Here is a 13,728-nt window from a genome sequence, read left to right on the forward strand (position 1 = left end):
GCAGGTCCCACATTACCGCTGGGCATAGGTGGCCAGCTCACTGCAGAGCAGCCACCACATGGCTTCTGCCCCACTAGAGCAGTACACTACATCATAGTACATGTGAAGGTTCGTTCTCCTGTAGGAATTAACGTTTCCATCTTTTCTTGTTTTAGGTAAATTTGGTAGTGGTTATTAGTTTTTACGGTTCTTTTACTGCTTTCTGTTTTAGGCGTCACAAAGGAGAATCCGCCATCAGGCTGGGGCCCAGTGGAGCTTGTAGCGGTCATAGCTGGTCCTGTATTTCTCATTGGCGTGATCATTATTGTGGTGGTCCTTTTCCACTGCCACCAGCGGGTTTACCACAACCGGCAGCGACTTGACTTGGAGGATCCATCATGTGAAATGTATCTGGCAAAAGATAAAACTCTTCCAGACTTGATCTATGACCTGTCTACATCAGGATCTGGCTCAGGTACAGTTCCTGGTAACGCGGTGTACTTCTGTATGTGGGAGTGTATGAATAAACGTATACATCATGTTAAGGGTTTATGGCGTGTTACAAAAAGGACAATTCTAGGTGTAGAAATGAAGTAACATCTTGCTTGATTTATCAGAAAAGATGTAGAGTGTATAGAATGGCTTACATCACCCACACATAGTAGAAATGGAATCTGCTTAATGACTGTCATGAAATGGCTCATGGTGTGTATATGTATAGACTCCATGGTGGGGTATGGCTGATAGATGCCACTGTTGGTCATCTGTCAATCTGTTTAATGTATCTATTGAGTATTTTTCTTGACCTGTAACTTAGTGTGTTTTTTGGCCACTGTCTATGAGACCAGCCTTAAAGGGTATTTGTCACCACGTTTTTGCCACCTAATCTTTGAGCATCATAATATAGAGACAGAAATGCTGATTCAAATGATGTATCACTTACTGGGCTGCTTGCTTTAGGTTTGTTAATTTCCTGCTGATAAAACAGTAATTTTATCATAGTAAACTTGCTGCCAGGTAGTCCTCCATATTTATAAGCTGTGTAACCCCACCTCCACCACTGATCTGCAGCTTTCTGACCATGCACAGTGTGCATAGAAAGCAACCAATCAGTGGATTGGCTGGGCTTATACAGAGCACTGCATTCAGAGAACTGATGAAGAAAAAATATGCTGCAGATGGATCAAAATTGCATCAAACAGCGCAGTAAGTGACACATCGCTGGGATTGGGGTCTCTGCCCCTACATCATGCTGGTTCTCAGAAGGGGTAATACAAATCTTTTAAAAGAACCATTTTTGGAAAATGGCATCACATGTAAAAATGTCCTGAAGTACCATATTTAACGTTGCAGTTGTCAATATAAGGGAACTCAGATTGTGTCATATCCATGTTCTTCTCACCGTTAATAAGAATCTTGTATCCACAGGACTTCCACTTTTTGTGCAGCGCACTGTAGCCAGAACAATCGTCCTGCAAGAAATCATCGGGAAAGGACGCTTTGGTGAAGTGTGGCGTGGGAAGTGGAGAGGAGGGGATGTGGCGGTCAAAATTTTCTCCTCTAGAGAAGAAAGGTCATGGTTCAGGGAGGCCGAGATCTACCAGACTGTGATGCTGCGTCATGAGAATATTCTGGGATTTATCGCCGCCGACAACAAAGGTATAGTACATCAAACAACTATAATCCCTCTAGATCTATAGATACTGTAAGTCTACTGACGTTGATCATACAACCATTTTTTATAAGTCCATTCATTTTCCAACGAAACCATGTTAATGTTCACTTTGCAGACAATGGGACGTGGACGCAGCTGTGGCTCGTGTCTGATTACCATGAGCATGGCTCCCTCTTTGACTATCTGAATAGATACACAGTTACCATAGAAGGGATGATAAAACTTGCCCTCTCTGCCGCCAGTGGTCTTGCTCATTTGCATATGGAAATAGTTGGAACTCAGGGTAGGTTTTTTTTTTTTTTTTTCAATAACTCTCCAACTTTTCTAAGTAAGCCTTAATTGACTATTAAAACTTTTCTACTTTTTTTTTTTTTTCTTTCATAGGAAAACCTGGAATTGCTCACAGGGACCTCAAGTCCAAAAACATCCTGGTAAAGAAAAATGGCGTTTGTGCCATTGCCGACCTGGGTCTTGCTGTCAGACATGACTCTCTTACAGACACTATAGATATAGCCCCAAATCAGAGAGTCGGGACCAAACGGTGAGTAACTTGTGTTCTGTTCCTCACTTTTTTTTTTTTTTTTTTTTTTTTTTACACCTATTGTAGTGAACAGATTTTTCTTTCTGGATTCTATCAACTAGATTGACTCAAACCATTGTGCAATATTAGCAGCGCAGCGGTAGACAACATGGAATCGATGCAGCCAGAGACGGTGAACAAGCTCGGCTCAATCGAGGCTTCTCCTGTGCTTTGTTAATGTGCAAAACTATTGCAAAGCCTTTACACGGTGGCTCAGTGGTTAGCACAGCAGCCTTGCAGCGCTGGAGTCCTGGGTTCAAATCCCACCAAGGATAACATCTGCAAGGAGTTTGTATGTTCTCCCCGTGTTTGCGTGGGATCCTCCGGGTTCTCCAGTTTCCTCCCACACTCCAAAAAGACATACTGATAGGGAATGTAGATTGTGAGCCCCATCGGGGACAGATATGATAATGTGTGCAAACTGTAAAGCGCTGCAGAATAGGTTAGCGCTATACAAAAATATAATTATTATTGTATATTATTACATACAAGCAAAATCTCAGCTGTCATAACTAGTCATCCACTTCCCTGACTAATATGTGGCCTACTACCAGCCACCCGAAAAAGAAGCTGAAAAGTTGTTTCATCACATCACTCTCACTAACTGGAGTCTCGCAGTGCACGATAAGGCACTACACCTTCAGACTGGATTTCCCCAAACTACGATCTGCACACGAAACACCTTTTCTAGTTATAGGCACAACACCAGGACTGACTGAGGGCTAAAGAGAGAACCAGGCCCGAAAGGGAGGGACGGACCCCACTACCATAACTGCCCATCGTTCCATAACAATCCAGACCCAAAAACAACCAAAACTCTTAGCAAACTATACTTTACTAGAAATATTCAGTTTTCCTGGATTCCTTATCCCTCACACAGCTTTTCCTGAATAAGATATACTTACTGCAGCCACGTGTCCTTGTGGCCTACAAGAGCAGATGGGAAACTGGGCCCGATGCATCAAAGCTTTCATGATAGAATTCTGGCGTAAAAGCTTTGAAGAGTTACAACTCTTGAGTTTCATCCAAATTGTGCCACTTTGGTGGTTTCCTAGCTGTGACAAAATACATGGGGCGTTGAGATCCCCGCTTGTCAAATTTGTGATTAGCGTCTGTGTTGGCTACCCCACACAGCTTACCCAAGCGGCTGGAGTAGGATTTATGGTGAGGCGCACAGAGGTGCACACCGCTCCTTTGAGGTTCCTGATTCATGAAGAGGCTTGTGCTTCTTCATGAATCGGGAGCATCGAACTCCAGCACTTCTCATCAAGCGCTGAGCCATCAGTTCTGGGACTTGCGTCTTAGAAATAGGGAAGGACTTCTATATCTTTACTTTAGTGCGAATATAATTTTATATAACTTTCTTTAAGGATTAGCTAAAAACTGAATGTCTTATAGTAAAGTAGTGGCGCACTCGTTATGATTTTCATTATTTAAATGAATTTAGTTAGAAATGTAGTGAAAGAAAATTTTTTTTATCTTCATTTGTTATAACTGTCAAGAAGGGGGAGAAACAGACAATGATGTGTCTTTGTGGAGGAGGTCCATGAAACTTACTAGATTCCTTCCCTTTCTAATGTAGATATATGGCTCCAGAAGTCTTGGATGAAAGCATAAATATGAAGCACTTCGACTCCTTTAAGTGTGCAGACATTTATGCTCTTGGCTTAGTGTACTGGGAAATTGCTCGTAGATGCAGTGCTGGAGGTAAGAAATTTATTCTCCCAAGATGTATCAATGGAATTAGTGCGTGAAGCTGATAATCTTCCTTAATATGTAAAAATATTAAATGTTAAAGGGAACATGTCAGTAGGTTTTTGCTTTTTTTAATCTGAGCGCAGCATAACCTAGCACAACACATACCAATGATGTGTCACTTACTGAGCTGTGTTGTAGTTTCAATACAGTGTTTAATCAGCAGGAGATTATCACTGCCTGACTAGATCTCAGGTGCACAGCAGTCAAGCTAATCTAACTCCGCCCCTCCACTGATTAGCAACTTGCTGTCCGTGTAAACAAGAAGCTGCCAATCAGGAGTGTGGGCGGGGTTATACACAGCTCCGCATTCTGGCCACTGCTGCATCTACAACAGTGAAAACAGGGATTCTATCAAAATTGCACCAAGCAGCCCAGTAAGTGGTGCATCGCTGGAATTGGGGTATTTTGCCCTATATTATGCTGTTTTCAGATTACATAACACAAACCTGCTGGCACATTCCCTTTAATGACTTGAAGAATGTATACTTGGAGAGATGTAATGCTGGAGCAGATGAAGGCTGCACTGATGAAACATTTTATATTACTTGTTGCAGTGACCAAGAATGTTGAATGTTTCAAGGGAATGTGTCTCCTCTTCTTCTGCCCCTAAATAACCCCCATGGTGCAGTGTAGCCAAACGGAATAAGTCATAGTAAAAATGCATTTGTTAAAACTATTCCTTGGGGCACAAAGTAGAAAGTGATAGAAGGGACGACTTAGCTGAGGGCATAGTTAGAAACTGAATTATGGTCAAGCATAACATCCAAATAATAGTTTATTGGCAGAACATGTGCTGACCGTTTTCCTGTAAGTTCCCTTTAGCTTTCTCCTGTACTTATTCTGCTATTTGTCTAAATTGTGGATTTATTCCCTATATCTTTATAATGATTAGGGATTTGGGTGATTTTGAAGCGACACGATTTATTTTTTTTTTCTTTGTTTTTCTTAATTTTTTTTTTTTTAAATTCCAAAAACACAGAACATATATAAATAAAAGAGCGTAATAAATAGTTTAATTGACGAAAGAGAAACCATTCTATGTAGAAACGTTTGATATAACTCAATGTATCCATATAAATTGCTGCGCAATGGGTTAATAAATAGAGATGAAGTCAAGTGCTCGTTGCTCGAGTTTGCCGAGGTTGCTCGGGTATGCACCGAATATCGCGGGTGCTCTAGTGACATGTTAGTCTTCAGCTGGTGGACAGACACACAACATATGGGGATTGCCTGACAAACACTGTCAGTCCCCGCATATTTTGTGGCTGTCTAACAGCCGTGAGACATGTGGCCACGGGGACTCTAACATCTCACGCGAGCACCCTCGGCAAACCCGAGTAACGAGCACTTGCACTCATCACTATTAATAATTAGCAAGCTTTAATAGTGCCGTCAAATGAGCCCCAATAACAACAATTACCCATGCTTCCTCTCCCATTAATGAGAATTATAGTGATTGTAGATGAAACAGCAGTAATGGAGGATCTCATCCTCGTGGAATTTCTTTGTTTATAAACATCTCTGTAACTGAAAACATACTTTTTACATGTGAATAAAGGATCAGTAAACCTAGAAATAAATGATGAAAGTAGACAGGAGATGCAGAAAATCTTGCAAACACAGTGAAAATGGAAGTTTAGGTGCGTATTTTTAATGCATTTTTTTTCTCTTTGTCCATGCTAATATCCTTGGATTTTCAGCAGCAAAAACGCAGCAAATGATACCTCCTTTTTTGCTGCGTTTTTTCAGGACCCAATCAAGTCAATTGGTGAAAAAAGCTGAAAAAACGCTGAAAGAAGTGACATGCCCTATGTCCAAAAAACGCACCAAAGCACAAAATACTGATCATACAAAAGACCAATGTGGGTGCATGAGATTTCTAAAATCTCATAGGCTTTGCTGGTACTGTAAAAAGCAGCTGAAAATTAGCATAAAAAAAGCAGCAAAAATGCTCTGTGTGAACTTACCCTTACAGCTGAAGGACATGGCTAACCTGGGAAACACAGATTTTTATATAATTTAGTTTTAATTATGCAAATTCTCTTCAGAGAGGAAGAGGACTGGAACGCTAGTAGCAATCCTAGAAGTCAATATCGACCCTTTAACGAACTTTGCAGTACGAGGTAGGATAAAGGGTGTAAATTGACTTTTAGGATTGCTACTTCTAATAGGTGGCACTAGAGTTCAAACCCTCTTCCTCTCTGAAGAGACAATTTACATATTTAATTTCCCAGAAGGTCATGCCAAGCTAAGGCTACTTTCACACATCAGGTTTTTGGTTTCAGGCTAAATCCGGCAATTTACAAAAAAAACGGATCCGGCATAAATTGTGAAAAACTGATGCACCGGATCCATCTTTTACTGCGCATGGATTTTTGAGAGAGAGAGATTCCATGCCAGAATCGAAAACAAAGCTTCTGGGCATGCTCAGTGTACAAAAAACGGATTCGGTAGCCGGAACCGTTCATTCACACATCTGTTCCATGCGTTTATTGCCGCAAACGTCCCTTCAGGCTTTTTCGCCGCACAGAAAAAACGTTGCAGTGAACGTTTTTTTGTGTCCGGCAAAAAAGCCTGAAGGGACAGATCCGGCACAAAACGGATGAAACGCATGTCCTTCAGGCACAATCCGGCGCTATTACAACTCTCTGGGAAAAAAAACGGATCCGGCGTGTACAAAAACCGGATCCGTTTTTTTCAAAAATTGCCAGATTGTGCCTGAAACAAAAAACCTGATGTGTGAAAGTAGCCTAAGCCTCCTCATACTGGCGTGCCAGGCCTGGCATGTCACTCTCCACAAAGAGAAAACTTACCCCCTTAGATCTCCGTTTTAATTATAAAATGAAAGTTGATTAGCCATCGCAGTGGACAGGTCACCCAATGTCTTAGGAGCAATCACTGATTAGATCCACCCACTGGACTCCTGAGCCCAGGACAAGCAGAAATGTATGTGTATAAAGCACATCCTACTCTATAACATGTTACGTATAGATTGGAAGATGTGTTCACCAAATTCTTTTATTTGTGAGACTTGCATTTCTCTCCATTGTAAATGAAACCTTTAGAATAATGCTATACCATGGTGCACAGAGAAATCTTAATTTATACTCGAAGACCTATTCACCATGTTTCATTATTTTGTGCTTTATTGCTGATTTTGTAACTGGAAAAAAAAACAAATGTAATTCTAATTTCAGGTTTCCATGAGGAATATCAGCTTCCATACTATGATCTAGTACCATCAGATCCTTCTATTGAAGAAATGCGAAAAGTTGTGTGTGACCAGAAATTACGGCCGAACATACCCAACTGGTGGCAGAGTTACGAGGTAATGGCCTGTAAATATATAGTAGCTGTTCAATGCTATAGCACAGAGCTCATTGTTTCTAGGGCCTAATACCTCTGGCCTTGGTGCTGAGGAATCCAAAAATCGTTAGTATTCTGCCATGAAAGTTGCAAAATACCAAAGTGGGTGAGGTAGAATACCGTGTAGTCTAGTGATGCCTTACAAGCATCATAGGAATCAATTGAACGTGTGCATGTAAAACAAAAATAATAGTCAAGAAGTAGTGAGTTAGGCTTTGTCACATGGTCCAAAGCTTAAAAGAAGCCCTCCTGTGGGCATATATGCATGTAGTGCACTCTGTTTAGCTGTCCCAATCAGTGGAGGTCCTTGTGTCTGAACCCCGGATGTCTCATTGACTTGTGGCGAAACACTTCAGTAATGTAGCTGACAAACTGAAGATTACCCTCAGTAATGAAGCCAGTATTCAATGTATAGACATGTCTGTAGGATCAATTTTTAAGGCCTTTTTTTCCCTCCCAACCAGGCTCTTCGGGTGATGGGTAAAATGATGAGAGAGTGCTGGTATGCGAATGGAGCAGCGCGTTTGACAGCTCTGCGCATCAAGAAAACACTGTCACAGCTCAGCATACAGGAGGATGTGAAGATCTGAATCCTCTACCAGTGCTCCTGACAAAATGTGGAAAATTCATACAAGCTGCCATGATGTAGTACATAAGTATGAGGCCTACCTCAACGTTTCTTCCCAGACAACTGCCAGTTGAACAATGGGGCCTTTTGGCCAAAATGGAAGAGAACAGCACACTTAATTATATGTTTGGGTCTGAAACAGAAACCTTTTTTTTTTTTTTCTATTTCCTTTTTTTTTTCTTTTTCTTAGCATGACTATATGGAATCAGATTCAGGTGATTACCACGTAGCCTGATTTTTTTAATTTTATTTTATGAAATACCAATGGTGGCACCCCCTTTCCATCTGTGTAGGGTAAAATCCACTTCATGAAACTTGCTTAAAGTGGTTGAGGGTATCCTCCAGTACACCCGACCATGCTCATCTACTGGTTCAGGTCCTAGTGAGCAAGCCGAAGTTCCTCTTTGGATTTACCCTAAACCTGTACAAGACAACTCCCAATGAAAGGACTGTGTTCAGGCTTTTGTACAATGACAATGGAGCTTGACAGCAAACACTACACTGTCCATGTAGACCCGCGTCCATGCATGTGCAAGGGTGTGTGTAGCTAATTTTTGACCTGTGTTTTTGTAGGTGCACACGTGTACATGTGAGCTTGTCTGCATGCGCCAATATAAAGGTCCACTTTTTTGAGGTGTCGATATGTAGATCACTTTGAGTGACACTTCATCTAAAGTTTGCATACAGGGCCACTTGTTACCTTTAATTTTTATTTAATTTTTTTTAATTTTTTTGAAAAAAGCAAAACCCAAACTCTTAGCTTGTTTGAACATAACACTAACATCCGCTTTCCAGGAAGAGGAGATTCATGCTGGTGAAAACTATTGGCAATAGTAATATTACAATAAAAGACCCTCAGCTTGTGCTCTCCGAGCGGATGTGAAGCGAGGAGGACCACCTGCAAAAATCCATCGTTATTTGTAAATGAATCTCAGGTGTCAAGCATTTGCCAACAGCAGGGATTTTAGATGTTTGTGCTCATTAAATTGCCCAGCACGAGAAGATGTCGATCCTTTCCAGCCTGCCTTCTGGGGGGACTGACATGGAACGAGAGCCTGGTCTTCAGATGCCGATCAGCAACTCCAGAGAGACTGTTCTGGTCGCCTCGGCCAGGCTCCAGCAGCAGGTTGGAAGCGGGGTTCGAAAATCTGATTGACACATCATATTTTAATACCGGATCTTAGTTGAATAGGAGAATTTTTTTGGTTCAGCATCTACAGTACAATAACTCTGAAGCCATAACTTTTAACTGGAGTGTTTATTTTATTTCCTTTTTAATTCTTAGCTTTTGGGATTTTTTTTTTATTTTTATTTTTTTTCTGGGAGGGGAGAGTAGGGATTTTAACTTTTCTTATTAAGTATTTTAATTCTTTGTAAAAAAGAGAAACAAAAAAAAATCAGAAATCTCTATATATAAATATATACACACACATACATAAATATAAATATTACCTCTCAGTCTATTGTTTGTATAGAGATCACAACAACAACAAAAAAACCAAATGCGCCAAGCTATATTTACACTGGAACTATTTGTACTTGTACATGGAATTTTCTTCTAGACGCTGGATTGGTCCTCATGGTTACATGTCACATTTTTATAATGCCATGTCGTCATTGTCTGTTTCTTCAGGTGTACACCATTTTCCTGTGTGTATCCTTCAGGGGTTTTAGTGACGTGTCCAAAGTTCTATAAATATATATATATTTTTCTGCTTTCTGCGCAGAACTGTTAATAAACTCCCCAGTTTTTCTTGTCCGAGGTGCTTCTCAGTCTCATCCAGCTCACTAACATACTAATGTGACGCTGGCTTGTGCATTAATGGGGTGTCTGTAAACATTAGTGTTCTGGGGATGGGGTGTCACTCTGTCACTTGGGCTGTAGTATTTGTATAAAGCATTAATCATTCTGTGCAATCTCTTGGTAAAACATTTACACACATATGCAACATATCATATTCCGAAATCTAATTTTGGTAAAATACAAGGATAGGAATGGTGAATTACTAATCGAGCTGTGCTGGCGAAGCAATTGTGCTATCCAATCCTAAGTGGTTATGTAGCAGGGGAAAATTTGGCAATTTTTTTTAATGTGTGTTTTTTTTTTTTGTTTTTTTTTTAACACGCCTAATTGTAAAAATAGTAGAATTTGTATATTGAGAACCAAACTTGATCTTGACTACTGGTATGATAGCACGGTTTGTAGACTTCCAGCTAGTATCTGAGTAGTTGCTCTTTTTATTGATTTATGCCCTATTGATTTGCAATGGTTATGATTTTTTTTTTCTCTAGATAATCTGTAGAAGGCATAAGAAAGATAAGGGGTCTTGCTGCAAAACTATCCTAAAACTATGCTGTATGTCACTGATGCAAACACAACTCTTGTAAACGCCAACCAAAGTTAATGCAGCAGTGATGCCCCTGCAAACCGACAATGCATTAAATGACAGAAGCATGGTGCCGGGTCATACAGTCCATGGCATCATGTCTATACGTATGTTATACATCTTATCTGAACAAGCAGAAATGAATGATTTGAATGTTCTCATCATATAAATCCTTTATTTGAATCTTCCTTAGATGTATAACCAAGACTGCTTATGTTTTGCCTTATCTGGGCCAACTTTCTGTGCCAACCCTTCTTTTAGCAAGAATTTTTAGCCACCCGTTGCAAATAAACTATTTCTTGGGCCATATGCAGATTGCTTCTAAATATATTTATTTTTGTGTAATCTCAGTGGATTCTGTATATTTTTAGGGCCATGTTGTCCATTGATAGGCGATGGCCGCAAAGACGAAATTTCTTCCATTGCTTTGGTCACCTTCATTCAGTGCCTACAAAGCAACGGACATCATCCCATGCAGTGCAATCATCTGACAATGTTTGAGGGTGTATGTTTTGACTTTTTTGGCACACTCCTCACAATAAGTAAAAAGGCACTTATATTCTTGGGCAATTTCCGGGTATTTAACCTTTTTTTTGTTTTCATTTTCTGTTTGCCCCATGGATATGTGCCTTGTTCATTTGTTGTACATCATCTCATGTGCATATGGGCTTACATTTGGTGACAAATGCATTAACTTGTGTAACCACTACTTATTGGGAGGTAAATTTTTATTTACCTTTTAAATATTACCATGAAAAATATTCATCTCAGACTGCTGTTTGTATTTTTTAATGAAAGTTTTGACTTGCTAAAGCATCATACGGTGGATTATTGGCCCTTCTCTATGTTTTTATTTTTTTATTGTATATGGTGACTATTTTCCAGCTTTCGGCTGATTGGTAGTTTTAGGCCATAAGCACATAATTTAGTGGTGGTAGAATTAAACCTTTTCAGTTGAATTGTAGCATGATTTCTAATCATTTCTCAGGATGTCCAAAATGTTTTACAGTAATCAGAAGATGTAGGTACATAAATCAACAGGGACAGCAAAACTTGCCATGATTTGCGTTGCCTGCATAGGCCAACTGCTACACAAGGGGATGTCTCGCTTTTCCTTTTTGCAGAAACAGTTGAGTCTTTACTGAATTTTATGTTTGATCTGCTGGTCCATATGCAACAGGTGTGGAATCTTTCATCTTTCCATCTCCTTACTTTAAAGTATTGAAACGTGATATATTTGAGCAGGTTATGAGGTTTTTCCCCATAAAGAACATTGATAGCATATCCATTTTTGGAGAGTTGAGCCAGCGCTCAATTTTTGCAATACAGTCCATGATTAAGACTGTTGTGAAACGCGTTGGACTCTCTCTGACAAGTTTTAAGCAGATATTTTAACCTGCGTTAAAATAGTTTGTTGCCCATAAATTGAGAGCTGGAATGACTTCTGTTCTTTGATAGCCACATTAAACTATGGAGAAATTCATGCAGATGGATTTGAGAGGGCAGAACACAAGTAAGCTGGCTTTGTGGTCTTCACATCTCCCCTGTGGAGCCACTTCCAATGGAGCATTGGGTACCTTATTAGATTAGTGATTTCTTCAGCTAATTAAGTCCCAGATACATTTTGGCATATTAGAGAAGTCAGCAGAATTTCATCCCTCAGACTATTGATGTGCATGTAGCTCTTTCAAAGAAAAGTCCAGCAATAACTTGACAAAGCTAGTCAGTTTTTCCATTACTGAGAAATCAATGGCAACGGAGCTGTCAGTCAAGGAGCAGGAGGAGGTGACACTGGGTGGGAATAGAGCTGGAGTGACAGCTGTCAGATCTACAAATAGCCCTTTATTCTTGTTTGCATATCAATTCAAAAGCTGATGAGAGAAATGGACTGGTTATGTTAAGGGTATTGCTGGACTTGGCTTTAAAAGATCTACTTGCACATATAAACAGTTTTGGTGGTGGGGAATGATAATTGTAGAAATAACAATTTAAAGGGGGGTTGCAAAGGATTTGTTTTCTTCTTTCCTCTAGAACTATGCCACGTTTGTCCGTAGGCTGTGCCCGATACTCTGCTTGGAGCCATTTCCGTGAATAGTTCAAATCTGCAAAACTAGACCACTCCCATTGGCAAGAGTAGTGTTTTTTGGGGAAGAAAACCGCAAACCTTTTTAACTACGTAGCCAAAATGTCTTATAAATTTGGGAATTTGTGATGTACAGGATCTTTTATAAATTAACAGCAGGTTGGTCTTCAAAGGGTAGAAAGAAACCATGTTTAGAAAACCAGAAAAGGATTCTACATATGTTATGAAAGGAGGACCTGTAGCGAGAATGGACCTGTTGCCACTTGGAGATACGAGGAACAACTTTGTGAGTTTAACCAATATTAAAGAAAAAAAAAAAAATTTCTTGTGACATGAAAGAGGTTACGAGTAGTTTGTGAATTTGGCTTATGAACTGGATATATATTTCTACAGATTTCACCTTCAAAACTTGCAATTTTACAGATGTCTTCCATATTTTTCTTATGGCTATAAATCTCAGTGGAGGAACAAAAGGGTGCACTTTCTTAATCTACAGCCTACATTTAAGGCTGCTTACTTTGAATGTATATGCACCATATGTAAAGCATCTATCCTAAACCCTGCAAACCTCTCATGACTTAGTTCAGGTAGCCATGCTTAAGCTTACTTTAGAACTGAAATGCAATCTGAAGGTTCTGCTATTTAAATGGCTTTTTAATAAGAATCTTTTTCCGTTTTGAAAGTTTGAACCTGTTTCCTCACAAACGTGTTCCCTTCTGGTCTAGGTAGCCAACATCAATCATAAAATCCAGTGACCAGATACTGGTATATAAAGCTATCCTTCCAGAGAACAGTGATCGCTCGCAGTCAGACGCAGAACGTTTCTGCTGTACTGGGTCGTCACTTTTGGCTCTAGAAGAGATGAATTTGGTACTTGTCTTTTCATCCAGGTTTTCATTGTATTGGAAAGGACTGTAAAAGAACCACTTAGACACTTTACCTCCTCAGTATGCAAATGTAAATACATTGTATGATAGAAAATCTTTTGTTAATATAAAAAGCTGTCCAATTTCTGCTGTACATTAAAAATTTGTTTTATTCATGTTATTTGTGTGTGTTTTTTCATTTGTTTTACTTTTCTACAGATATAGAGTTATTTCTCTTTATCGGTCATTTCACTGAATAGCCTCTTTAGCCAGAACCACAATATAGGGCTGGCAATCCTATAGAAGAAGGGTATATGGCCTTAGTGCAATCTAGGCTGATAGAGTATTATTTTGAATTTGATTTATAATAGTCCCTGATAATGAAAATTTTTATTTTTACTGAATT

At 39.6% G+C, this 13,728-nt stretch overlaps 1 protein-coding gene across 2 annotated transcripts in view; it reads left to right on the forward strand.

Moving 5' to 3' along the window:
• ACVR1B (activin A receptor type 1B) overlaps nt 1-13,503 on the forward strand; it is a 46,912-nt gene extending 33,409 nt beyond the window's left edge. The window contains exons 3-9 of one of the 2 annotated variants that reach the window (XM_077297415.1): nt 212-454; nt 1,408-1,638; nt 1,770-1,937; nt 2,039-2,195; nt 3,817-3,941; nt 7,190-7,320; nt 7,823-13,503. In XM_077297415.1, coding sequence (XP_077153530.1) covers nt 212-454; nt 1,408-1,638; nt 1,770-1,937; nt 2,039-2,195; nt 3,817-3,941; nt 7,190-7,320; nt 7,823-7,948 — 1,181 coding nt within the window. In that variant the 3' untranslated portion in view covers nt 7,949-13,503. The remainder of the gene's footprint in view (nt 1-211; nt 455-1,407; nt 1,639-1,769; nt 1,938-2,038; nt 2,196-3,816; nt 3,942-7,189; nt 7,321-7,822) is intronic. The other variant, XM_077297416.1, reaches the window with a different exon arrangement.
• Nucleotides 13,504-13,728: the final 225 nt, after the last annotated feature.

This window comes from Ranitomeya variabilis, chromosome 3 (assembly GCF_051348905.1).
Source record: "Ranitomeya variabilis isolate aRanVar5 chromosome 3, aRanVar5.hap1, whole genome shotgun sequence".
In the NCBI taxonomy this organism is placed as follows: Eukaryota; Metazoa; Chordata; class Amphibia; order Anura; family Dendrobatidae; genus Ranitomeya; species Ranitomeya variabilis.